We start from the raw sequence: 27,911 nt of genomic DNA on the forward strand, positions 1-27,911 counted from the left end.
TATTATTCTATTGGTTCATGTCATGGCAGTTGATCTTTCCCTCTTTCCCAATAACAACAGTTCTGCCTAATTCCAACCTCATATTCACAACAGGACAGCCAGCTTTCCTTGTGAAACATGTATTTTATTTGACATAACTGTACATCATAAGTATGCCTGTACATCACATAACTCGCTCACATCTTTCATATACATATATACAACCACACCATGAATACCTCAACATATACTTTCAAAACAACAATATTTGGGAGTAGAGATTGCTCTAACTATTGATGAGTTGTCATTGTGCATTGCCCAATGGACAAACTGATGACAAATGAACCAGCTGACAGGGGTACCATGCTAGACTGTCAAACGCTTTGGAAGAGGTCAAGACTGAAGCCCTATCAGTAAAAGTTCCAGTGGGTACTTCACCATTCCATGGTTCATACAAAACATGAACCCCCAAATTTAAGACCTTTTCAAGACAATGGTGATACTTTTCCAGGCAAAAAGTAAGACCCAAGTGCACCTTCAAACAGATCATTCTTCCTTTACTTCACCAGAATAGGTCTTCATCAACCCATGCTTGCTATAAAAAGCGACTATGCTTGTCGCAAGAGGCGACTAACAGGATCAGGTGGTCAGACTCGCTGACTTGGTTGATGCTCATGATGTCAATCAGTGGATTGTCTGGTCCAGACTCAATTATTTACAGACCGCCGTCATATAGCTTGAATATTGCTGAGTGAGGCATTAAACAACAAACAAACAAATCCTTTACTTTGGTCACTTCACTGGACAGACTGGCATGTGCAATGTTGAGCCAACACCAGGTGCTTTATCTGGACCATGTATGTCTTACATGTATGCATGGGGGATGCACTTTGCACAGCAAATTCCAGCGCTTTAGACAATTGGACTACCCTTCCCACAGATAAATCTAAGAATATTCTCTCCATGACAGCTAACTTCTTCAGAAAGACAGGTAAACTAACTGTCGTGATTTGTCACCTTGTTAAAGTAACATCAGTTGGCATGATGTGTGTGTGTCTGTCTGAGATACCATGCCGCACTCCAACATGGATACCCCACTCAGACAGAGGGCGGTCGGGTAGCCCAATAGTTAAAGCGTTCGCTCATCACACTGAAACCCGGGTTCGATTCCTGACATGGGTACAATGTGTGAAGCCCATTTCTGGTGTTCCCCGCCATGATATTGCTGGAATATTGCTAAAAGCAGCGTAAAACCATACTCACTCACTCACTCACTCACAGTATATTGGCTCTGAGCTGATCAGTCCTTGTTTTATCTTGTTAATGACAAACATCAGGCAGGGCAACAAAAAGTACTGTTTTAAAATACTTTGGCATGACTTGCCTGGGGATGGAACACCGAACCTTCCACTCCAGGCAGACACTCTCTCTCTCCACTGGGCCACGGAGGCAGTCCCCGAGGGACTGAACGTCAAAGACGTCTTGTAGTCTTCTAGATAAATATCCCCAAATCTAACAACGCTTCTTAGCTCCTTGTTAATTTGTTTTGTAACACTCAGCAATATTGCAGCAAACTGATGTCAGTCCATAAAAAATTGAGTCTGAACCAGACAGTCTAATGATTCATTTTGATCAATGCAATTGGGATAAAATGACATGAATCAATCAAGTCAGAAAGCCTGACCACACATTCTTGTCAGTTTCCTCGAACGACAAGCATTTGTTGCTGAAGACCAATTCTAACGACTCTTAATTTTCAAGTCTACTCAGACAGTTGAAAATAACTTAGCCAAGATAACGTGATCCCTGCTGAAACTGATAATTTACACCTGATCCTTTCCTTCATCTTTATAGCCTTACAAGAGGTGATGGAGCCTCCCCAGAGAGACAGTGAGATGCAGTGACGATGTGGTGCTATCTGTGGCCATGTCCTGTTTCTCTAATGCTTCTTGTGGCCTCGACCCTGGGGCCCGCCGCGGTTGTAGGTGAAACTTTTGTTCCCTCGGGAGCTGTTGCGTTTCTGATTCTGATAAAAAGAGACAGTGTGAGATTTAATGCAATTGCCAGATCTTTTACAGTTGTATCATACTAACCTTTCCTAAAAACAACATTCCATCATTGATAAAGCTGGAATATTGCTGAATGCAGAGGAAAACAATACTTCATCAAGCAGGTCACATGACACACAATCAACCGGGTCACATGATTCACCAACAACCGGGTCACATGACACACCATCAACCAGGTCACATGACACAACAACAACCAGGTCACATGACACACCATCAGCCAGGTCAAAGTGACACACCATCAGCCAGGTCACATGACACACCATCAGCCAGGTCACAGTGACACAACATCAGCCAGGTCAAAGTGACACACCATCAAGTAGGTCACAGTGACACACCATCAAGTAGGTCACAGTGACACACCAGCAAGTAGGTCACAGTGACACACAAGCAAGTAGGTCACAGTGACACACAATCAACCAGGTCACAGTGACACACAATCAACCAGGTCACAGTTACACACAATCAACCAGGTCACAGTGACACACCATCAATTACACATGACAGCTGATCTGTCACCCAATAAAGTACAAACATTGTTTTCTGGATTTAAAATATGTTGAGATGAATTTCCAACTGAAATTTTTGCATTGCTTACCTTATTCTTTTTTCCTTTCTTGAATTTTCCAGCAGGATTAAACTCATCTTTAGCTTTTGAAGTTCCTGAAATATTGCAGTCAGCATTTTATCACAAGTGGGTGAGAAGTAAGATTCATTGAAACACAAGTACACCACAACACTCAACGATTCAATACACTATATCCTGCAGTCTGTATCTATCACATGTATTTAATCATGATGAACAAAAAAAGAAAATAACTATAAAATTTGTCATTCAGCTCCTGCAGCTAGAGTGAAACCTTGTTAATCTTGAGACCCATCTTTTGTCTGCTTGTGTTGGCAATGTTTATATACATGTATAGTATAGTATACATACCGCTTACCAACGATTCGTTAATCAGGAACTTCTTAAAACGACTTAAATTTGAACAGTACTGTCTGGATTAACAAGGTTCCACTGTATAAAGCTACAATCAAACAGGATACATCCTCCAACAAACATTAAACACTGAACACAAACCTTGAAATATTTTGCTGTAAGAACCGCTGTAATCATGTGGCACAAACTCCTTGGTTTTCCTCCCCTTCTTCTTTGGCACCTCTTCTTCTTCTCCTTCTTCCTCCTCCTCTGGTTCTTCTCCCACCTCTTCCCCAAGGGATGGCTCTTCAACCACTCCCTCGTCCATGGCCCCTGGAAGACTTGCCTCATACAATGGGTCCTTTTTCTTCTTCTTTTTCTTCTTCTGCAAAAGAATAATAGCCATGTTGGAATGTATTTATTTTTGTGGTTGTTGCTTAATGCCACACTCAGCAAATACTCCAGCCCTATGACGGTGGTCTGTAAATAATCAAGTCTGGACCAGACAATCCAACTATTGAGCATCGATCTATGCAGTTGAGATACGATGACAAGTATCAACCAAGTCAGCAACCCGTTAGTTGCCTCTTACAACAAGCACGGTTGCAGAAGACCAATTCTAACCTGGTTTTTAACGGATATACCTGGTCAGAAACTTGTTTGGGGCATTACAAGTGTACGATTTCTTCAAGCCAAGTTGCAAATGTCAAACTGATTGCATGAAACTTTTTTTGTGACAGTGAGGAAAACACTACCTGCTTTACACATAAATGATGAAAACAGGGAAATATGGTGGAAACTGATAATATTCCCAAGTGCTGTAAACTAGTCTTGCTCACTGGACCATTGATGTTCAGTGTTGTCTGGCCCAATTGGATCAACTGTTGGAGTCTTCCAAGGTTATTAAAGATTTAAGTGTTAGTCATACTTTGAAGCCATTTTTGTTTACCCAATTCATTTTCACGTTGTCTGACACAGATTTATCTGGTCCTGCTTAAATTTGTTTGTTTGATGTGTAACACCACACTCAGCAATATTCCTCTTATATCATGGCGGTCTGTAAATAATCGAGTTGGGACCAGCATAGCATAGTCGTCTCTTACGACAAGCATGGGTTGCTGAAGACCTATTCTACCCCGGATCTTCACAGGTGAAAAACTGCTTAGAACTTCTATTTCGCATCAAGTCTGCAACTGTCACATGGGAATCAGACATTTCCGAGTTCATGCCGTTATACAATTAAAATAGGACCAATATGGAGGAGTGAGTGAGTTTTGTTTTACGCCACATTTAGCAATATTCCAGCAATATCACAGCGGGGGACACCAGAAATGGGTTTCACACATTGTACCCATATCAGGAATCAAACCCCGGTCTTCCGGGAGACGAGCAAACGCTTTAACCACTAGGCTACCCGACAGACCCCATTATGGAGGAAGAGGCTTGACTGCTAAATTGTATATTGAATGCTATGTGATAATACCTCTGAATTTAGAAAAACATGAACAACAAAAATCCCAATTTTGAAGAAGAAAAAAATTCCCTATTTGCCTACCATTGGAACTTACATAAATCACTGCCTTACAAGCATGAGATACATGGGCCATATTGAGTGCAGAGGTGTGGAGACATCTTATGTGTCAACCTGTCCCAATCACACAATCAATGAGAAAAATTTAAATGTCCGGTAAGCAATATTTTAGACCGGACATTTGAGATTCCCAATCGGACATGTCCGGCGCATATGACGGTTTCCGGACCCCTGGTTTTACACCTCTTTCAGCAATATCGTGACGGGAAACACCAGAAATTATGTTCACACATTGTAAACATGTGGGGTGTTCAGCATAACGAGTTGGTTATCCCAACCCCTCAACCCCCCCAGTGGCAGGAGCTTCACCGCTAACACCATCAACATGTATTACCTGAGCCTGCTCCCGCAACACAAACTCATTGGTGCTGATGGGAATAGTGTCAACCTTCACTCTCTTGGCAGGTGGTTCTGAAAAGAAATCAGCTGGGCATTAAACCAGTGAGTGACTATGCTTAGTCAGTGACACGTCAACTACAGCTGTATGAACACATATTTGATGTCATCATAAAGCAGTGAAACAAGGATTGTCTCAAGTTTAAATCGGAGATAGGGGAAGTTGTCAAACACTTATCACTTAAACGTTATCATTTTGAGGCTTACCGGTACTCAATTGCTAAGTGACGCATGTAATACTGTTTAACACTGAAAAATAATTGTTCATATTATTCATAATGGGCACTGTCAATTCTCGGTCACATGACTGTCCTGTGTGGAGTGAGTGAGTGAGTGAGTGAGTGAGTGAGTGAGTGAGTGGGTGGGTGGGTGGGCGGGCGGGTGAGTGGGTGGGTGAGGGAGGGAGGGAGTTGGATTTTGAATACCATTGTTGGTATTTTTCTATGCATAGTACATCAGGGGACACACAAGTGGGTTTCACATATTGTACCCTGGTGGGGGAATGAGACAAGCCACAAGGTATAAACCACTGGCCCCCATTTACATATGGAGCTTTCAGTGTGCGATAATAACAATAAAATAAAGAATCCATTTAGAGTTTGTGTCTTCTGGTGGTCTCCACCTTGAAAGCCTATAAAAGTGAACAGAATATCTTACTGATCTTGTGAAGCAACATGTTTATCTCACCTCTTGAAAATGTGCACTTTTTGTAACATCACGGACAATGAGAACACATTTCACTTCACACAACAAGTCAAACATAATTTCAATGTATAGCCTGTCACAATGAGTGAATTAGTGAGTATGGTTTTACGCCGCTTTTAGTAATATTCCAGCAATATCACATCGGGGGACACCAGAAATGGGTTTCACACATCATATCTATGTCGGGAATCAACCCAGGTCTTCGGCGTGACGAGCGAATGCTTTAACCACAATGCTACCCGACCGCCCCTCCAGTCACAATGAACACACACTGGTAGACCAAACACTCTATGCTATTGACATTAAAAGTGGCTTTTGAATAATTGAGTCAGGGTCCCATTTCACAAAGCGTTTGAAGCACTTCGACCTGTCGTAACTATAGAGCTTATCATAGCATACGGATGTTGTAGCCCAATGAACACTTAGTGGGCTGGGCCCTTGGCCATAAACCAGTGACTTTATGAATGGGCAATGTCATACGCCATCAGGGTGTGAGGACATGCAATAAAACAAAACCTTCTGTACTAGATTCATTCACTCAACTCTTATGACGAATAAAGTGCTCGGGACTGATTCTAACCTAGGCTACTTGTCACTCACCATATATATGCACTGGTTGACCTGTGACCGGGTCGATCTCGGTGTCTGATGTGTGTTCTGTCGGAGGCTTCACACCCTTCTCTGTGACTGTGTTTGGTTTCAACTTCCAGGGACTTACATTCTAAAACAAGAGAAAGGGAGTATGTTAATCACCACTTAATCACCAATAGAGGAACACAGAAAATGGGCCATACGGAGAATTGAACCTGGCCCTAAGCATGAAGATCTCATTACTCACCTCATACGACAAGTATAGTCACCTGTTACGGTAATCATGGCTTGCTGAAGACCTATTCTAACCTGGATCTTCGACCATGATTGATAAAGAAGTACTTTCCTATAAACAGTAGCTGCTACAATGATGACCAATCAAAATCCAGTATTTTCCAAAGCCATGATAGAATTAGATATAACACCACTTTAAACATGACATTGTAACATCACATCAAGTCATATCTTTTCCCGCATGGCACATGTAGCATAAATCGTTGTGACTCGTAGGATTTGTTTGTTTGATTGTTCTTTACACCGCATTCAGCAATATGCCAGCTATATGAAGGCAGCCAGATAATCCAGTGATTGCACATCATATCCATTTACCTGCAGTTTCAAGATTAAATTTTTTTTTTACAAACCTGTAGAGGTTATGAATTCTCTGATGAAATCCTCCTTGGGGCACTTATTGCATTTTCCTTGCTCAAGAAAATCTACATGACATAGTTGTAACCATTTTCCTTCATAAAAAATGTTACCACACAAAAAACTTCGTTTTTGTATGATATACGACCACCCTTACGGGGCCTCACCCCCAACGGCGCCTCACGCCAGGGGGGGCAACTCTCACCCAAATCACTTTAATCTGAAAGAGAATTTACAATTCAAAATCACTTTCGCAATGAAACTTAAATGTCAGGGTCATGATGTCCCCACTAGATTTTTCTTCTTCACCTACCTGAATCGATGGTTGTGTTTGTGACAACTCTTTGGTCTTTGTTGACTTCTCATCTGGTTGTAAATACTGAAAGATGGAGCAAATAATCACAATATATCTCCACCTGACATGACAAATAATATTCTTTGAACATCAAGGAGTGAAAGGGTGAGGTTTTACGCCGCTTTTAGCAATATTTGCGCAATATAACGGTAGGGGACACCACAAATGGGCGATGTCATATCGGGATTCGAACCTGGGTCTTCGGCGTGACGAGCGAACGTTTTAACCACAAGGCTACCCGACTGCCACATTGAACATCAAGGAACCAATGGATACATGAAATCAAATTTCTCATTACAGCATTTCAGTAACACAAGTCGTAAATAGGACTTTCTTAAAGTTCTTATTTTTAGAGATTGTTGACCGTGACAAGCCATCACATTAGCCATAACTATATTACATGAAATGGGAAATTCCTAATTCCCTTTTGGGAAGTTTTACTGAAAAATGCTTCATTTAGACTCTGAGGTCTAGATAATTCCAAGGGAGGATGCTGATAAAAAAAGGCTCATAATCAAGCCAATTGTTGGATTCAAACCATATGACAACAGATCCTGGTACAACCAAGGGAGGCAACTCTGCACAGTCATTATCTCTTATTACCCCAACAACAGAACCATGATCTGACCTACCATCTGAAAAGGACTCAAGAACATCCCCTTTATTTCTTCTGCCTTCTTCTGAACAGTTGACATAAAACTGTTTGTTCTCTGAAATAAAAAAACATAACATACCGGTATGTATTCTTCACTGGAACACAAAAACGATACATTGTTTCAGAAACTGTTCATTGTTGATCAATTATTTCAAAAGACAACAACTGAAAAAACGAGTGAATGTTGTTTTACACATTAGTCAGTCACATTCCTGCTGCATATCATGACAAGCCGGGGGTGTTATTGATTGGAAATCTTAGGATCAATACGTCAACTATATTAGTATTTCAATCAATAAATCTAGCTTAGACCATGGAACATATGACATATGTTTTTGATCTATTTCATTTTTAAAAAGTCAACACATTTAGATAAACATATGTCACAAAATCGTTTTATTTCATCGAGTAAATATCCCTAACACGAAAAAATATTTCCATTTGTGTATTTATACTTTGATCAGCTCCACGAACATCGACATCAAAACCATTCCAGTAGCTTCCAGTAATTTCTATGTGTACATCATATTGTCACACTGCCGGAGTTGAAGTAATGTTTTCATAATGCTTGCAGTGAAACTCTATTTCAGAATGAATGTGTTTGTTTACAATCAAGAGAAAGTGTGTGTGTATGGTTTTAGGCCTCTTTCAGCAATATTTCAGCAATATAACAGCTGGGGACACCAGAAATGGCCTTCACACAATTTTACCCATGTCGGGAATCGAACCCGGGTCTTCGGCGTGACGAGCAAACGCTCTAACCACTAGGCTACCCGACCGCCCCACAATCAAGAGAAAGGTCTGATCACATGATGTGTCATGCTATGTCATCACCACACAGGAGTGTGTTGAGAGTGATCACCTTCCTCGTCCAGCTGAAGGCGGAGATGATAGGATTGTCCTGGAGGGGTATCTTGTCACTGCCGTCCCGGAACACAGACGATGTTGTAGAAATCAGGGAGGAATCTGAAATAGTAAATGAATGCTGGTTTACACCCCTTTGAAAACGTAGTTTCTTTCGCAACATCATGTTAACTAAGTATGACAGGAAGGTCTCTCAGTGTTTACAATCAGATTTAAACACATAACCAGCAGATCCTGTCAGGGCTAAGGGATGCAACTCTGCACCATGCCAAGAGATAGGGACAAGATGGAAGCTCATCATCGTCATTCAATGTATTGTCTGTGATGGTGAAGGCCCATGTGTCAGGTAGTTAATCTCCATGTTAAATCAGTGTATTTAGTTTATTTCAAGCAGGCGAAAGCAGCAAGAAGGGAGTTGCTTCATCATATTTTTTTTTTGTTTTTGTTTTTTTGTTTGTTTGATTATTTGTTTGTTGTTCCAGCTGTGTGACGGCGGCCTGTTAATAATTGAGTCTGGACCAGACAATCCAGTCATTGACATCATGAGCATCGATCCACGATTTGGGACACGATGACAAGCATCAACCAAGTCAGCGAGCCTGACCACCGGATCCCATTAGTCGCCTCTTACGATAAGCATAGTCGCCTTTTATGGCAAGCATGGGTTGCTGAAGACCTGTTCTACCCCGGATCTTCACGGCAAGCATGGGTTGCTGAAGACCTTTTCTACCCCGGAATCTTCACGGGTTGCTTCATCATGTGAAAGTGAGGACTGGGAACTCTGGGATGCGTGACATCACTCAGCACCTTATTTCTATGAAGGGATAAGATAGACAGCGAGAGAAAATCTGTACAGTCATGGATTAAACCGTATCTGTCTGTTGATTACCTGGTTGAGTTTCATCATCTGTAACCATGGCAACAGCCTTGTTAATGTGAGAGGTGTCATGAGGACAGTTAAGAAGGCTCTCTGAGTCATACTTTGGATGCTGGGCAGCCGAGGGGAACTGGACTTTGGGCCGGTCAACCTGAAGTACAATTCAGCTTTCATTCATTCATTTTCACAAATGCATAAAGTAACCAACAGTGTTGACAATTCACCTGGATGTGCTTGAAATGTTTCAATTTACTTCCACATGATCGAAATGATCAGAGAGTGACTGGAAGGTCCAAACAACCAAGCAATCAAATGCATTACTTGGAGAGAAAAGCGCTAAGTAAGCAATTGTGTTTATTTTTTCAAATCACACCAAAATTGTAAGCGTGACAACCATCATCACTCGACTACACTTGCTAGAATCAGTGGGCAAATGTTCTGTTACCATTATTACAGCTTTACACATATAATATTGTCAGAACATTAAAAAAACGTAGGTAAAGTCAATTCATAGTATTCAAAGTCTCTTCTTTTGTGAAAGTGAGTGGATTTACTTTGCAATCCGCAATACATTAGTGTCAAGTTCAGGATCACTATCACCATCACCATAAGAGTGATGACGAACAATCATATCCTAATATATATCATGACTTGTGACACAGAAAAAAAAGATCTGCTCCCAAAATGAGCACTTCTGCCATTTTCAGTCTAAGTCGCTGCTATGGCACCTTGAAAGATTTTTTTTTTTTAAATCCCAAAATATCAAAAGGCACCAGTTCACCACTAGACCTATCTACGTGCCAAGTTTGGTTAAGATATCACTCATGTTTTTTTTAGTTCTGCTCCGGAAACAAAATGTGCTGGACAGTCGACATCACCCATTCCTATATCCACCTTCCACATTGTGGCAGGGGATAATAGAAATGAGTAAGTTGTGTTTAACGCTGTTTTGAACAGCAATCGAGTTATATCATGGTGTCAGCTTAATGTAAGAGGACAGCCCGAAGTGATGCAGGTCTTCGACGTATACCACTTTGGCGAAACCAATGAGCATGAGTATTGAGTATGGTCAGAGCAAACTGGGATTCAAACTGATCGGTTCCTGGCACGCATAAGGGATGCAACTCTGCACAATGAACTGTGGTTCCTTAGACGACTGTTCCACCCGTGCCCCTACTGTAAGTCTGAGGTGACTGACCTTGACAAGGGAGACACTTCTGGCCTCCATGATGATGCTGTGAATCTCGGACAGGTTCTGTCGGACGAGGGGGGGGATGGGCCTGCAGCATGCCAACACACCCTGCTGTTCACGGGGCAGTACCTGGGCACTCTGCAGCAGCATGTGGTTGGGGAACACATACCTACAACACACACAATCTGTCAACACCAACACACATTGCAGTCAATGAGTGTTTAATAGTGAAACATCAACTTGAATACAGTACAAAGGATACACCGAAAGAAGAACAAAACAGCTTGTCAACTCGTAGTCAAATGATCTAGATACATATATACTACTCAAAATTTGATAAGGATCGTAGATATTTTTCTTAATAAAAAAACAAAATAACTGCATAACTGGCAATATTGTGTTCAAGTGAAATCAAAAACGTCTCCAACACATGTGCACGTGCATTTCATGCCATGGGAAATGCGTTTCACATCACAGTTCATGCTTTTGCTACCATTGCACGATTTCCAATCAGGCAACGGTGTCTGATTCATTGTGAAACTGTAAACTCAATTGAGTGTTTACACTACGTTTATCTACGCAATGCCCCCTCAACGTGTAAGGCGTCGCCTGACGACAGAACAACTGGGCAGATGTATTGGAATGCTTGATGCTGGCTATTCACAACGTGACGTTGCCAATGCGCTAAACGTCAGCCAGAGCGTTGTAAGCAGGGCCTGGTCCCAACAGCAAAATTTTGGTACAGCAGCACACCGACATGGGGGTGGTCGTCAGAGGTCGACAACCCAACGCCAAGATCATTTTGTGGCTCTTCAGGCACGACGTCATCCCTTCTGGACAGCAACCAGCCTACGTAACGACCTCCTGAACGCCTCGGGGGTGAATGTGTCCACTCAGACGATACGGAATCGTCTTCACAATGCAGGTCTCTACTCGAGAAGGGCATGTGTCCGAATCCCCCTGACTGTTCGACACCGGCGGGAGCGATTGGAATGGGCTGAAGATCATGTCACTTGGACACGGAACGATTGGGTTCCAGTTCTGTTCACCGATGAGTCCAGGTATTGTTTGGACTTTACAGACAGGAGGCAGCGGGTGTGGCAATGACAACGTGAACGTTTCCATGATGCCAACATCAGTGAACATGACCGTTATGGTGGTGGTTCCAACATGGTCTGGGGTGGAATCAACAGAGATGGAAGGACAGATCTTCATGTCCTGGAGAGAGGAACAATGACGGGGGTGAGGTACCGGGATGAGATCCTCGATGTGTACGTCAGACCCTACGCTGGTGCTGTTGGCCCTGAGTTCATCCTGATGGATGATAACGCCCGTCCTCATCGCGCCAGGGTGGTTGAGCAGTACCTTGAGCAGGAGACAATTGTCCGCATGGATTGGCCAGCGCGCTCGCCGGACTTGAACCCGATTGAGCATGTCTGGAACATGCTGCAGGTTGCCTTTTCACGCCGTAGAGCACAACCCACGACTTTGGCAGAGCTCGGACATGCCCTCGTGGATGAGTGGAACAACCTTCCTATTGGGAACATCCGGGTGCTTACTGACAGCATATCTCGACGTTGTCAGGCCGTCATTGATGCAAGGGGAGGTCATACTCGATATTGACACTTCATCGACTAAGCGTAATGATGGACTATCCCTCATAACTGTGTAATTCTTTCTCTTGTTTGCTGTTAACATTTTTTAATGAAATGCCTTTTGGTGTTTGCAGATTTCAAACATTCCATATTGATACAAGTTCATGCCGTTCATGCATTTTCATTCATAACATGATTAAACACGTTTCTGAGTCAGAGTCATGTCTTTTGTTATGTTTGTGGTAACTTACACACATATCACCTAGTGATCCTTATCAAATTTTGAGTAGTATATGTACCCACAGTTCCCAGTATCAGGTACATCTTGATCAGTAAACGAAGTCCTCATCTTCTGATTACCCGTTGGTTACCGACAGAGAAAGGAAGATAAGTGGTATGTAGATAGGATGCAGAGCTCCAGATAAGCTTTTGGTGTTGTGGGTATTTTACCCATGCATTTTAAAATCATTGGGTATCAGTAATTCTATCTGGGTATTCAAACTTCTGTTACCCACTAGTTTTTACACATGTGGGTATTTAAGTTAAATATTTCAAAACACTATTCATCTAGTCCCTGCAAACTGGTGTCGTGTGGGTTCAAGAGCTTTATAGGACTCAAAAATACCACAATACTTCCACAAGAAAGTGTGATGGCATATGATCATGATGTAACTGTCATCGTGGAGTTTGGCAAGGTTGACGGAATGCCCGTTTATAATTTCAAAATAAGTTGCTGATTTGCTGATCGAATACGCAGGGTTACTTCACAATATTTTGATCATACGCACAAGTGTTATTTTTGTAGCGTATCTGTAATGTTTGTTGCATATTTGATAAGCTTGGATTTTATTTTACTGCATATTTCTGAATTTCTGATACGTATTTTACGCAGATACGCAGCTTATCTGGAGCTCTGGGATGGGATGTCTCTAATTTCTTGTTGAGCAGAAATATGGACTATTAACTTAACAATAATTTTAGGTTATGCATGTAATTGTCCAGACAGAATCCTTATCGACACTACAGGCTTCTCTAGGTCATACACTGTAACAATAAGGGTGTTCCACAAAGTGATCTTTGTGTTTCGGTGTTTGGAACTCCCATACTTTAACATAGATTTACGAGAATCGTAACACTGAGATTGTTTTGTGGAACGGGACCCTGATCCCCATGTTAGTCAGAGAGTACAATCCCATGAGTGAATGAGTGAGTTGGGTTTAACGCCCGTGCCCCCGTACAATCCCATGAAACAACAGGGACAAGTCTGCCCCAGAGTTGCCACAGGGCCAGCACTCACTGAGTGAGTGAGTGAGTAAAATTTTACGCCGCTTTTAGCAATATTCCAGCAATATCACGACGGGGGACACCAGAAATGGGCTTCACACATTGTACCCATGTCAGGAATCGAACCCGGGTCTTCGGTGTGACGAGCGAACGCTTTAACCACTGCTACCCGACTGCCCCCCAGCACTGACTGATGACGTTCACCTACCAGGGACTCTCTTCCTCCTGTCTGGCAATCTTATTCCGCCAGGCATACAGATCCCGGAGAGCCTGGTGCTGCTGGGAGTTGAACAGTTTCTTACTCTTCCTGTACAGGTCCAGGTACTGGCTCTCCTCAAACACGGGCTTCCTGTACACCTGCAGAACACATAGACAGCTAGTTAGAGGGGCTTTTATGCCACAGTATTCAGTGTTAACAAGGCGTGTCAGTTTATTGTAGGAGAAAAGCTCAATGAAACACGGGTTACACTTTGGCAGAGCATGTGGGCACTGTTGTCAATCAACCAATCAGGACCTACCCTAGCACAGATGCAGGCACTGTGTAAATCAACCAATCAGGCACACACGTGGGCACTGTTGTCAATCAACCAGTCAGGACCTACCCTGGTGTAGATGCTGGCACTCCTGTGTAAATCAACCAATCAGGCACACATGTGGGCACTGTTGTCAATCAACCAATCAGGACCTACCCTGGTGTAGATGCTGGCACTGTTGTCTTTCAACCAATCAGGACCTACCCTGGCACATATGTGGGCACTGTTGTCAATCAACCAATCAGGACCTACCCTGACACAGATGTGGGCAGTGTTGTCAATCAATCAATCAGGATCTATCCTGGCACAGATGCTGGCACTGTTGTGTCAATCAACCAATCAGGACCTACCCTGGTGTAGATGCTGGCACTGTTGTCTTTCAACCAATCAGGACCTACCCTGGCACATATGTGGGCACTGTTGTCAATCAACCAATCAGGACCTACCCTGACACAGATGTGGGCAGTGTTGTCAATCAATCAATCAGGATCTATCCTGGCACAGATGCTGGCACTGTTGTGTCAATCAACCAATCAGGACCTACCCTGACACAGATGCTGACTCTGTTATGTCAATCAACCAATCAGCTGTCAGGACCTACCCATGTACAGGTGCAGACACTGTTTTGTCAATCGACCAATCAACCAATCAGAACCTACCCTGGCACAGATGTGCACGCTTTTAGACAGGACATGGTGGAGGAGGTTCTTCTGCTCATTGCCCTTCTGAAGCAGTTCGTTCTTCATCTTGTCGTAGATGTACAGTAGGTAGTGTGTGTCAGTCCTTGCATACTTCACCATTAGCTCTGGCAATGGCCTGAGGAAAGTATCAGAATCTTTCTTTACTAAAATCAGGCATTAACACCTCTTGACTCAGCTGTGTAGAATTACCTCCAATAGAAATCATCCTGTCATGCTTTGGCTACCATAAACAATTAATGACAACAGAAAATAGGAAAATTGCTTTGAATACACAAAACATATGAGAAATACAACTGCTAGACAGTTTCCAAATTTTTTCTTTTCTCTAATATTTTATAAAGCATATCACATTATAAAGACTTAATCAACTTAGTGTGTGTACTTTACTCGAGCATTCAATCTCATTAAAATCAGATCACAGTTTTCGCTACCGCTAAACAAAGATCGGAGGACATCCCATTACGGGTCACGTCAGAACGACCTTTCGCAAATTTTGACCGACCAATGAAATGACAGACAAGAAATCGACATTAGCCAATCAGAAGGCAGCTTTCTCGAGCTTTACAACACTAGTTTCAAACTGGTGACTACGCTTCGAAACATATTTTGATGTATTCTCGATTAAATAAATTTCAAACTGACAAGAAGAATATTCTGGAATGGCTTATAGATTGCCTAGATTGTATGGATATAATCATAAAACCTGTAACTGTCGTTCGGAATACTCCATGTTAAATATTTTGTGGTTGCATGATTAGAAAACACATTCCAACTGTCACTTTCATGATCTGGTAAGCAACGCTCTGATTGGTTGGATGAAAGGTCGTTAATGACCCTTAAAGGGATGTCCTCAGATCTTTGTTTAGCGACAGCGAGAACTAAGTTTGATTTTAATGAGATTGCTGGAGCGTTTGGACCCAAATATCAATGTCATTTAGATACCTTTCTTCCTTCAATTATCATATTAACTCTACCCCATTGATATTGCAAAAGACCTTTTGATTGGCTGCTGATATCACATGATTTACCTGATCCTCCAATCAGCAAGCTGATACTTCTTGTCTGTTGTCACCTGACAGTACACATTCAGGAGGTGAGCCAGTGATGCTCTAGAATGTTCCAGAGTCCGAGCTGCCTCCCCTGTGTCAAACATGTTGACCACATACAAGTTGAAGTCACGTTGAAGCCATTCAATGTCAGATTGAGCACCATGGAATACCTGACAAGAGAGACTGAGTGAGTGAGAAAATATACTAATAGCTGCAGTAAGCAATATTACAGATACATCATTCATATATATATATATCATGGATGACTATAGCCCAGCCAGTGCACAAGTCACAAAGTGTAACCTCATTAGTCAGCTTTTACAACAAGAATGGGAAACTTGAGACCTATTCTGCCCTGAAATACCCAGGGGTATGAAACCTATTCTGCCCTGAAATAACCAGGGGTATCTAACCTTTTCTGACCTGAAATACCCAGGGGGCATCTAACCTTTTCTGCCCTGAAATACCCAGGGGGCATCTCCTTTTCTGCCCTGAAATACCCAGGGGGCATCTAACCTATTCTGCCCTGAAATACCCAGGGGGCATCCTATTTTTTCTGCCCTGAAATACCCAGGGGGCATCTAACCTTTTCTGCCCTGAAATACCCAGGGGGCATCTCCTTTTCTGCCCTGAAATACCCAGGGGGCATCTAACCTATTCTGCCCTGAAATACCCAGGGGGCTTCTAACCTATTCTGCCCTGAAATACCCAGGGGGCATCTCCTCTTCTGCCCTGAAATACCCATGGGGCAAATAACCTATTCTGCCCTGAAATACCCAGGGGCATCTAACCTATTTTGCCCTGAAATGCCCTGAGATCCCAACTAGCTCCAGTGTTTATGACATAGCCATCCTTACCTTTACAGTGTTGGGGTCTGTGAACACTTCATTAAGGATGTGCATGTTGTGTCGGAGCTCCAGTGTGTCGATGATGTAGTCCTGTTCTCGTGTCGACACCTGCATCAGGCATGTCAGCCCCTGAAAACTCCTGTATGTGTGAGCCTGGAAAAAATCAAACCTCATTATATAAACTGTTTGAGATTCCCTGTGTTGGTTCAAAGTAGAAAAAGTGGTGAGATGAAAATGGCATCTAATGTTGAGTTCAAGATTACTGCGCTTCTTATAACATGCTGTGCTGTGCGTGGCTGCTTGTACTAATCTGGACTACTGCCGGTCTTAAAGTGCCAGCCGACTGACATATACCATGCTACAGTTTAAAATGTACACCCCACTCAGACACAGTACACATCTCTTAATGTCTTTTGGTATGACGCACCCAAGGATCGAACCACCAACCTTCCTTTCTCTGGGGCAGCTGCCTTACCCACAAAATCAAGGTGGCAGTCCGTACAATAAAAATATATTTAATTCTAAAAATGACAGGAATATTACCTGTACGTCCTCAGGTGTATTTTGTACCCAGTTTGATCAACTTGCTCGCATACTAATACAAGAAACTTGTAACCATTTGCAGAAGTTAAACACAGTAATTTGACAAGAAACCACATTCTCACCTTAAGCTATCTTAAAGCCCTGTTGTGATAGATGTTTTTCAGAATACAAGCATCATGGAAGAGGTGGTTAAGTACTTTAAGCTGTAGTCAGCAATATTTCAGCCACATCACAGACTCCTGTATACAATATAACAAGGCCAGACAAACTAGTGGTTGATATCATGAGCAACAATCAACACCCCTGGGTTAGTAAAACATTAGCCAGGTCAGACATCAGAAACACCAAATGAGAGAACCTCTTGAACATGTGATATGCTCACCTCCAGGTCTATAGCCAATGCCGGAACAGTCTTCAGATGGTCACACAGCTCCTTCAGCTCTGACTCTGTGTCAATGAGGGTCAGAGGTGTCGAGTCTATGGGACGAGGCTCCTGGAAGTACAAAAAATATGAGTTCAGTATGGTAACTACTGAATAATAGAGTCTGAACCAGACAATCCAGTAACTGATACAATGAGCAACAATCTAGGCTATCAGGTATCAGTTACATGGACACAACATCATCAAAGCCTGACAATCTGATCCGTAAGTCACCTCTACCCACTAGCATTGCCTACTGGGAACCAAGTCTAGACCATGTGCATAATGGGTACCCGAGAGGTGATAATGGTAGTATGACTGATAACTAAATTATTATTTCTTAAAGGTTGGTTGGTTGTTCGTTGTTTTACGTTGCACTCAAAAATATTCAAGCTGTGTGACGGCAGTCTGTAAATAATCGAGTCTGGACCAGACACTCCAGTGATCGATCGCAATTGGGATCAACAACATGCATCAACAAAGTCAGCGAGCCTGACCACCCAATCCCGTTAGTCGCCTTTTACGACAAGCACAGTCGCCTTTTATGGCAAGCATGGGTTGCTGAAGACCTATTCTACTCCGGGTCAGATGAAACACGGTGCTTTCGTCACTTTTGCTATCCAAATTGTGTACCATATCGCAGGAAATGACAATTGTTCCAATTGATTTGTTTTGCAACGATTCAGTCATTTATTTCCCAGAGAAGGCGGCGTGTTTGCCATGTGCAGCAGCCAGAAAATGTTGACGAGTAACCAGAAGCATATTCTAAACTCTAAATTAAAGTTGCGATTTGGGCACCAGAAATAGTAAAAAATTCGCCTGAACTACCCCGGATCTTCACAGGTCAAAAGGGGTTTGAGTGGGTATGGATTACTGCTTTCAGCAACCACATCGCTGAGGGCGTACCAATAATGGACACCCACTGCACCCATGGTGAGAATAGAACCTAATGTTTTCAGCCTGATCTGCAAATGCTTTAATCTGTCTGCTATTCCAATGCAACCACCTACTGTCCAGATCTTAGACGTTGCCTGGTAACTGACACATACCTGAACTTCCGTCTCCATCAGATGCTGGGGATTATACTGAAGGTGATCAAGCTCATACTGGTAGGGATGTGGGTAGCTGAAATACAGTAAATAAGTGAGTGAGTGAGTGAGTTGGGTTTAACGCCGCTTTTAACAGTATTACAGTTATATCACGGCGTGTCAACTTAATGTAGGAGGAAAGCCCGAAGTGATGCAGGTCTCAGAAGTTTACCACTTTGGTGAAACCAACGAGCATGGGTATGGTGCTGACAAACCTAGAAACATAATCGGGGCGAACCAGGATTCGAACACACAATCATAGGTTTCTGGCGTGGCCAAGGGACGCAACTCTGCACAGCGAATCGCGGTGCCTTAGACGACTGGGCCACCCGTGCCCCCTACAGTAAATAAACTACTGCCAAGTCCATTAACTAATTTTAGTAAGAAACATACTGTGCAGGTGAAGGTCTTATGAGAGCTTTTTTCTTTACTTCATATTTATCTTAAAGTACACCAGTACTTAAAAATAATGTCTTTATTTTCACAACTGTTCATACAATTGATTAAACATGTTAAAGGAAAACTGTAAAAGAATTAGTTTAAACAATGAGTCTGATCACACAGACAACCTTAGCTTTAATGTATGCCATAAAAGTATTTTTCATAATGAGCTTGTAGTCACAAGGTGATATAACTCAACTTACACAAACGTAGGACTCTCCATATCAAGCGGTGTGATTTTCTCTGGTAACCGCAAACTGTCTGTTAAAAGAAAACATTGATAATTTCATGTACAAAGTTTACAATTAGTAAATAGAGATTATTAGCTGAGGGGTTTCAGCATTGTAAAGATTATCTCCTGTGAGTGAGTGAGTGAGTAAGTGGGTGAGTGGGAGGGCGGGCGAGCAAGCGAGTGAGTGAATGAGTAAGTGAGTGAGTGAGTGAGTTGGGTTTAATGCCGCTTTTAACAGTATTATATTCCAGTTACATCGCAGCGTGTCGGCTTTATGTGGGAAGAAATCCCAAAGTTATGCAGGTCTCATATGTTTACAACTTCAGTGGAACCCACGAACTTGAATATGGTGCTGACAAACCTAGAAACATAACCGGGGCAAACAGGGATTTGAACCCACAATCATAGGTTTCTGGAATCTTGTTCACCCATGCCCCCAACAGATCAAGATATAAAACCAACAGACATTGCCTCTCGTAAGCACTACACCATTTCACACAGTTTAAATCTTTGCTGCCATGGTGACAACCAACCTACCTGCAAGAGACTGTTGAGCATTTGGCTTGTGTTTAATCTGTGGGATGAAGGGCCGGTTGCTGTTGTCTATCTTCACTTTAAACTTGAGCTGGGGACGTTCAATGTTCCGTGCCGCCAGCAGTCTGTATGTGTTGTCCCCCGCTGTGCTCTTCTCCTGAAAGAGTGAAAGGAGTGAATGTTGTTTTACGCCACAGTCAACAATGTGACAGCTGTTGATTGAAACATGTCAACCTGGAAATAAATGTCTGTTAAGAGATGGGTTTTTTCTGTAGAAACTGGTACTGACTGATACAAATGTTTTGCATCAATACGCGGGTCCTAATGGTGGGTCACAAGCCTGTTGTCTGTAAAACTTTGGGCCAATAATCAGTAGTCAATATACTTCTGGCTTTGTCAGTAAAAACACTACAAACCAGAATCTAAAATGCAAAATCATCTCTATGTGAATGTGGATTGTCAGTCTGTCTGGAGGAAAATATTTGGACAGGTAGTTCTGATTTCATTTCATTACTGTCATTTGTGTTTGGCAAATACCTAGTCATCTAGTCATGTAAGACCTTTATAAGATTTTAACATGATTATGAAAAACAGTTAAGTTTCAAATTACGCACACCAGATTTTTTATGAACATTTTACATTAAATTATTTCAGAACTAATAACAGCCATCCCGGTACCCAGCCCTCTTCACTTGATAATATTGTTTCAATAAGGAAAAACAGAGTTTAACGTCACGTTCAAGATTATCTGCACTAATATAGCAATATGCATGCTTGTATGTGTGTGGCTGCTTGTACTAGTCTGAACAAATACTGGCCCACTGAGATATAATGCCACAGTTTAACATGGATACCCCACTCAGACACAGTACATGTTCCGCTGATGTGATTCCAGACTGACCACAACCCACGATTAAAGTTTAACAATTGACGTTATATTCTGATTTCTGAGTCGGCATTATTAGCATTCATCAAGTGAGTGAGTGAGTGAGTGAGTGAGTGAGTGAGTGAGTGAGTGAGTGAGTGAGTGAGTTTTTAGGCCACTATTAGCAATATTCCAGCAATATCACAGCGGAGGACACCAGAAATGGGCTTCACACATTGTACCATATCAGGAATCGAACCCTGGTCTTGGGCTCGATGAGCGAACGCTTTGACCTCTAGGCTACCCAACTGCCTCGGCATTCATGAAAGTAACCATGGAAAGTGTTCCTACCTTTTTGTTCCAACTAGCTGCTGTTGATGTCCTCGCTGTGGCTGTGGCAAACACCAAGTCAGCCTCCGGTTTCTTGATCCCAGAGGCTTCATCCAGGCTCGAACCCTGATGTGAAAAAAATTCAGTTACACAAAGTTTGAACAAGTGTGTGCACAAATACTTCTACTGTCTACAACAATAACTTTCCAGACCATATATTTAATCATGGCCACAAAAAATACCTGTAGACAATATGAAATCAGTGACATCATTCAGTGAAATGATACAACACAAGCCCCGCCCATTCTTTTATCAGCCAATCAAGCAGCAGTAGTCCATTAGTGGGTGTGGTTTATGTTTTTTCGGATAATGGAAACATAAATGCCAAAATATATGAGCCTATCAAGCCATGGAACCACTTGCCCTTTATTCATAATAAACTTACAATCATGATAAATTCAGCACCTAGATCACCAACTGAACATTTGACTGTAAAGCGAAGTGACTGATTGAAGCATTGTTCATCAAACACTCTAAGCAAGTTTTTGTCCTGTGACATATGAAAAAGGCCATTTAACAAAGACTTTTTACTTACAACTCTCTCAAGAATCTGATCATTAGCATCCATGACAGCATCAAACTTGTCCTCAAACTCAATAACATCACTGTTGGTCGATATTTTGGCCTTGACGCTCTGTTGGCGTAGGATGCTCTCTATCCTGAAATATTGTATCATAAACATGATTATGTATGCAAATAATTATCAGAGGAACAAAAGAACATGAAGAAAGATTTCTGCCAAACCCATTAGCATTAACTGACCCATGAAGATCCGGGGTAGAATAGGTCTTCAGCAACCCATGCTTGCCGTAAAAGGCAACTAAGCTTGTAAGAGGTGACTTCCGGATCAGGTGCACAGGTTCGCTGACTTGGTTGATACATGTCATCCCAATTTTAGTGGATCGATGCTCATGATATCAATCACAGGATTGTCTGGTCCAGACTCAATTATTTACAGACCGCCGTCATATAGCTGGAATATTGCTGAGTGCGGCGTTTAGCGTTAACTGACCTGTGAAGACCCGGGGGAGATAGTAGGGCTGGGACGGGTAACTCGGGTACCCGGGTCCGGTGGGTACTGAGTAGGACCTGGATACCCACAGGACTACCCGGATCCGTGGTTAGTCACGTGATATATTGTTTCATGACAAATATTCACTACATAACTACATGGTTACACGACACTTTTAAGTCTCTGATATTCGCATTTCTCCATGGCTATGAACACGTTCCTTCTGACATAAATCTGTTTGAACAAAGCTAAAACTGACCATGACCACATCGTTTTGTACGTGTATCTAAAAACATTCTGCCAGGGCTACTGTCAAACTATTCCCAATCAGACTTTTGTACCTATCTCTTGACACCAACAGCATGAACAGTGGGTACCCGGGTAGGGTCGGGTAATAGGGGTGCCCAATGGAATAGGTCTTCCTCAACCCATGCTTGCCGTAAAAGGCGACTAAGCTTTTCAGAGGCGACTAACGGGATCGGGTGGTCAGGCTTGCTTACTTGGATGATACATGTCATCCCAATTGCGTGGATCGATGCTCATGATATCAATCACTGGATTGTCTGGTCCAGACTCGATTATTTACATACCCCATCATGTAATTGAGTGTGATGTTAAACAAACAAACACACATTTGCATCAACTCGAACAATGCTGACACCCAGATTGAAAACTGTGTTCCTCACAAAGAGATTTCATTCTATGTGTCCTGTTTGTGCCTCTGTTCACTCAGCATATGGGTATCTGGCAGTGATATGAAATTGTGGAAGCTTAAAGAGCCACCCTGACTATCAATAACCTGTAAGGTAGCAGTGTTTCAGTTTCCAACAATGTCTGACAACATTAACACCATGGAGAGTTGAGAGAAGCTTTTCAATTACGGGTCACAAACAAAAGATGTCAAATATTGTATTAACTTGCATAAACAAACTTAAGATACCCAAAACAGCAAAATAATCACAAAATCTTATATCACTATGCATGCCCACAGTGAGTTTGGGTTGTGTCATGATCAAAACAAATGAGAAACGTCTTTGTTTGACATGCATCCATCCATACCTTGCATTGATACAAACATATTTGTCATCAAATCTTGCATTATTATGAAGGCTTGAAATTCATTGCAAAACCGACCACATTGATGAAGTGTAATCCCCCAAATCACAGATCCTGACCACCTGATCTCAATTCAGTCGGCTCTCACAACAAGCATGAGGTAAGCATGGTAAGATGATATAACTTGCAATATAAATGATAAGAAGTAAGGTCTTACAGCTGCAAGATTCTCCTGCCCTCAATGTCCAGCACATCCTTGACAGATCTGAATGTAGAGTAGAAGTCATAGTCGTCGCCTGTCGGTAGACTATTGGAGGACCGGGTGGCCTGTAGAACACTTTTCAAGACTTTCTGAAAAAAAGGGTAAGGGCATATACATATACGTTACAGAAGTGGAATGAATGAGTGAGTGAGTATGGTTTCACACCGCTTTTAGCAATTTTTCAGCAATATCACGGTGGGGGACACCAGGAATGGGTTTCACACATCATATCTATGTCGGGAATCGAACCTGGGTCTTCGTCGTGACAAGCGAAAGCTTTAACCAGGGGCTACCCGATCACCCGACAGAAGTGGAATGATTCTTAGGCTCAGGACCAAATCCATAAAGCTGGATGAACACTCTATTACAAAAATACTAATCGCCATTCAAAATGAGTGAGTGAGTGAGTGAGTGAGTGAGTATGGTTTTACGCCGCTTTTAGCAATATTCCAGCAATATCACGGCGGGGGACACCAGAAATGGGCTTCACACATTGTACCCATGTCGGGAATCGAACCCGGGTCTTCAACGTGACGAGCGAACGCTTTAACCACTAGGCTACCCGACCGCCCTCCATTCAAAATGAGTAGAAACACATATTATTTGTAGTGTTCATGTTGTATTCCTGGGTGATTTCCCAATCCTGTTTGGGAGGGGTTCTCCTTATTGGACACAGTCCATTGATATGGAGGTGACAGTGTTTCATGCTGACCAAAATTTATCAAAGGTCCAAAGGACCAGTTCATTGAAAAATCCTGATGGGCCTCACCATGCTCAACAAGATGGGACAATGGTGCTGACCAAAAATGGTTTAAAATGGTATTACTTTATTCTAATTCTACAGGCTACAATGTTTAGTATACTAAACATTGTAGTCTCTAGAATTGGAATAAAGTAATAGAGTGGTATAGATTCTATGAAGAAAGTATTCAAATAACTATTGCTATCAACGATATTTTAGCATTTCTGATTATATTATCTGTCTTGTTTTTAAATAATCTTTAGTTTAAAAAAAACCTTTTCTCGTGAGGTCACGTCATAACCAAATATGGGATAATAGTCTCGATCCAAATGTTACAACGCGTACACGTGAGCAGACTCATGAATATAACTCATGAATATTAATTAGACTGTTCACTACGTTAACAGATCGTTATAAACGTATGTTTTCCATGTACATCTAAAATGATATTATTTGTTATTAATTGCCCGATGAATTAAACAATCTAAATTGAAACAATTCATAATTCATCATATTATGAATATGTAACAACTTGTAATGTGTTTGAAAAGTCGTACTAAAATACACTATTTGAAGGGGGCGTGGCCTAAATGCAAATGTCCGATTGGGATTTTAAATTTTCCAGACCCCTGGTATAGAAACCACTAAGGAAGGCATCCATTGTACCATGCAGCATTGTTTATGTTGCTTGTTTTGCAAAGAGTTCAGAGTCAATCTATCACTGATCTAAAAACTGTACAAACTCAAACTACTTTTTCGTCCCTAAAGTAACACTAGACCCCTGAACCATCATTTTTTAATCTTTACTGGTCCCAAAGAAAATATACAAGACTCCGACCAGTGGACCAGTGTTAGTGTCAATCACTGGATGATCTGAACCAGCAAAGAAAACGACTGCCCTATGTCACCAGCATCTTCCCAAATCAAGGGAGTTAACTGACTATATAAGTCCAGTTTCAACCCTTGACGAACTAGCCTGGAATTATGGAGTTATATTTTGGCTGGACTAACAAGTCTATGCATAGTCCAATCAAAATTGCATCACAAAATGAACATTTGGTTCGTAAACTGCTGTGCAGATTTTGGTCGATTGCAGGATTTGCAAAGCATGTTTACCATCAACATGCCGTCAACAGACATTTTCCAAATCTTTTCATGTTTTTAATCAAGGTGCTCATGTGATTTGATGCACTTCGCAAAGTAAGACCCAATTTATTACAATATGGATTTTTATTATCAATCAGATCGTCTTCACTGGGGCTGCCATTTTGTTTGAAGCAAATGCAAGTGATATGAGATGTGGAACCTGATTGGTCAACAGGAGGGACATAATTCATAATAGCCACTGGTTGAACTATGATCGAGCCTAGAAATACCAGCCAACTCGGCAAGGGTGGAAACTGGACTTTTACAGTCAGTTAACTCGCTTGCCTTGGGAAGATGTGTCACCTGTGACATATCGTGGTTAACTGTAGTAGATGGGTGTATGTAAATTTGTAACCCAAACAAGTTCGTACATCTAGAAATGAAATTCTTTTAACCCAAAATCAAGTGTAATATCATAACCTTATGCAAAAAGCAATGAATTAGGTCTAAACAACATATAATATAAAGGCGGAGGGGCAATCACTCTTAAACAAGAACAACATATGAGGTTTATCTTAAAGAAAACACTGTTTCAATTTAGAATTACTTTTGGGCTCCTTAATCCAAGAAGCTGTTGAGATGGAGATTGGCGATATTTATCTGACAATAATACCAGGTGTAGGTACAAAATACTCAAAACAATGCCATTATCAGTTTATGTATCTTATGTAATTTTGATGTTCGGACGTGACAATAAGAACTTCAGCGTGAAAAATGTGATGGTTGGCAACACTGTTTATGAAATATTTTAGCTAATGATGGCATGATTGCGTGGTGATAAATTTGTTTTTTAAAATCTCAACAGCATCTATTTTGTCCTTTATCCCAGTGCGACTAATAGACTGTTCCCTTGTTCATCTTGTCAATATAATTGTGATAATATAATATTGTGTCTCGTCTGATTTTGAGTCCCTCGACGACAGTCAAGTTTAAAATAGATGCACAACATGATCCGTCACATGATATTACAAACAGGAAGTTTACAAACAGCAGCCGTGTATCTTAATTCGTAACATAACTTCAGCGGCAAATGGCGAACACTTTGATGTATTCAGTGGGCTTTGAACCGTCTTCCTTGATCAATAAATAAAGTTTGTATTGTTTAGGTGCTCGAAAAGAAGTGAAGCTCTCAAACTTGTTACGTGGGGATAATGCAACGATAATATCATTGCATAAACAAATATAAGAGCTGGAAACCTAAAATTTGAAGCATATGGACTATATTGTGAGGCACATAACAACCCCTGATTATGGAGCCATTCCTAGTGTATGGATATGGCACCAGCAACACCACTCTTAAAAGCCAGCATCTTCATTGTGGTCTCTGGATTGTCTTATAGTGAGTGAATGAGTTGGGTTTAACGCCGCTTTTAACAGTATTCCAGTTATACCGCGGCGTGTCAGCTTAATGTGGGAGGAAAGCCTGAAGTGATGCAAGTCTCAGACGTTTACCACTTTGGTGAAACCAACGAGCACGGGTATGGTGCTGACAAACCTAGAAACATAATTGGGGCGAACCGGGATTCGAACCCACAATCATAGGTTTCTGGCATGCCCAAGGGACGTAACTCTGCACAGCGAATCGCGGCGCCTTAGATGACTGGGCCACCCGTGCCCCCAGATTGTCTTATACCTCCCTTACTCATACTAAATCATGACACACATAGAAACATTGCATCCAAAATGATATTGTCTTATAAATGAGTGCTATCCAATAGGTTTACATGGTTTACGAATTTTCTGGTGGAACTGAAATTTAACTGTAACCCAACTGGGGCCACGGGCCCCTGAGCATCTGAGGCAGGATAGTGATATTACTAAAACACTGGAACCACATACATAAATATATGGGACCGGCTTTTCAGTAATATGACTGTACTGCTTCTTGGTCCTGTGACTTTGTTTGTCGCAGCACTCAGCAATATTCCAGCAATATGATAGCGGTCTAAATAATCGACCCTGGACCAGAAAATCCAGTGATTGACATCATGAGCATCGATCTACACAATTGGGATCGATGACATACATCAACCACGTCAGCGAGCCTGACCATCCGATCCCGTTAGTCGCCTCTTATGACAAGCATGGATTGCTGAAGACCTTTTCTACCCCGGCTCTTCACGGGCCCGTGACTGGGGCCTAGATGTTTGGTTGACATCAGATTGAAGAGGTATCTATCCTCAGGTGAAAGCTATATTTTGGTACCTATGAAAAAGTGTATACCTGTGAATATTCATTGATGTCAGCATATCCCGGAATAATCGGTTGGCATTCACTATTGTCGTCTTTCACATCGTCGATGTCCATGCTTTCACGGGACGCCGCCAT

General features: G+C 41.9%; 1 protein-coding gene across 1 annotated transcript; it reads right to left on the reverse strand.

Moving 5' to 3' along the window:
- Positions 1-1,414: 1,414 nt before the first annotated feature.
- On the reverse strand, positions 1,415-27,911 carry LOC139477767 (exosome complex component 10-like). The gene is made up of 22 exons (XM_071260180.1): positions 27,807-27,911; positions 23,651-23,784; positions 21,901-22,024; positions 21,327-21,431; positions 20,114-20,267; positions 19,548-19,605; positions 18,865-18,940; positions 17,777-17,887; positions 16,861-17,004; positions 15,983-16,173; positions 14,913-15,069; positions 13,929-14,077; positions 10,848-11,010; positions 9,662-9,800; positions 8,771-8,874; positions 7,886-7,963; positions 7,212-7,277; positions 6,260-6,380; positions 4,893-4,969; positions 3,130-3,352; positions 2,647-2,711; positions 1,415-2,005 (listed from the first exon to the last, which is right to left on the reverse strand). The coding sequence occupies exons 1-22, from the start codon at positions 27,909-27,911 to the stop codon at positions 1,919-1,921; spliced, it is 2,631 nt and encodes an 876-aa protein (XP_071116281.1). The 3' UTR covers positions 1,415-1,918.

Source organism: Haliotis cracherodii, unplaced genomic scaffold, assembly GCF_022045235.1.
Source record: "Haliotis cracherodii isolate W230 unplaced genomic scaffold, xgHalCrac1.p SCAF_35, whole genome shotgun sequence".
In the NCBI taxonomy this organism is placed as follows: domain Eukaryota; kingdom Metazoa; phylum Mollusca; class Gastropoda; order Lepetellida; family Haliotidae; genus Haliotis; species Haliotis cracherodii.

What these genes read in the sequence shown, in the direction of transcription:
- LOC139477767 (XM_071260180.1), bottom strand. Translation starts at nt 27,911, where the DNA reads ATGGCGGCGTCCCGTGAAAGCATGGACATCGACGATGTGAAAGACGAC. An exon ending in GCGTGCACATCTGTGCCAGG is followed by an intron (nt 14,078 to 14,912) that starts GTAGGTTCTGAT and finishes TGTGTTCTGCAG; the next exon opens with GTGTACAGGAAGCCCGTGTT. An exon ending in CCTTCAGCTGGACGAGGAAG is followed by an intron (nt 7,964 to 8,770) that starts GTGATCACTCTC and finishes TTTTTATTTCAG; the next exon opens with AGAACAAACAGTTTTATGTC.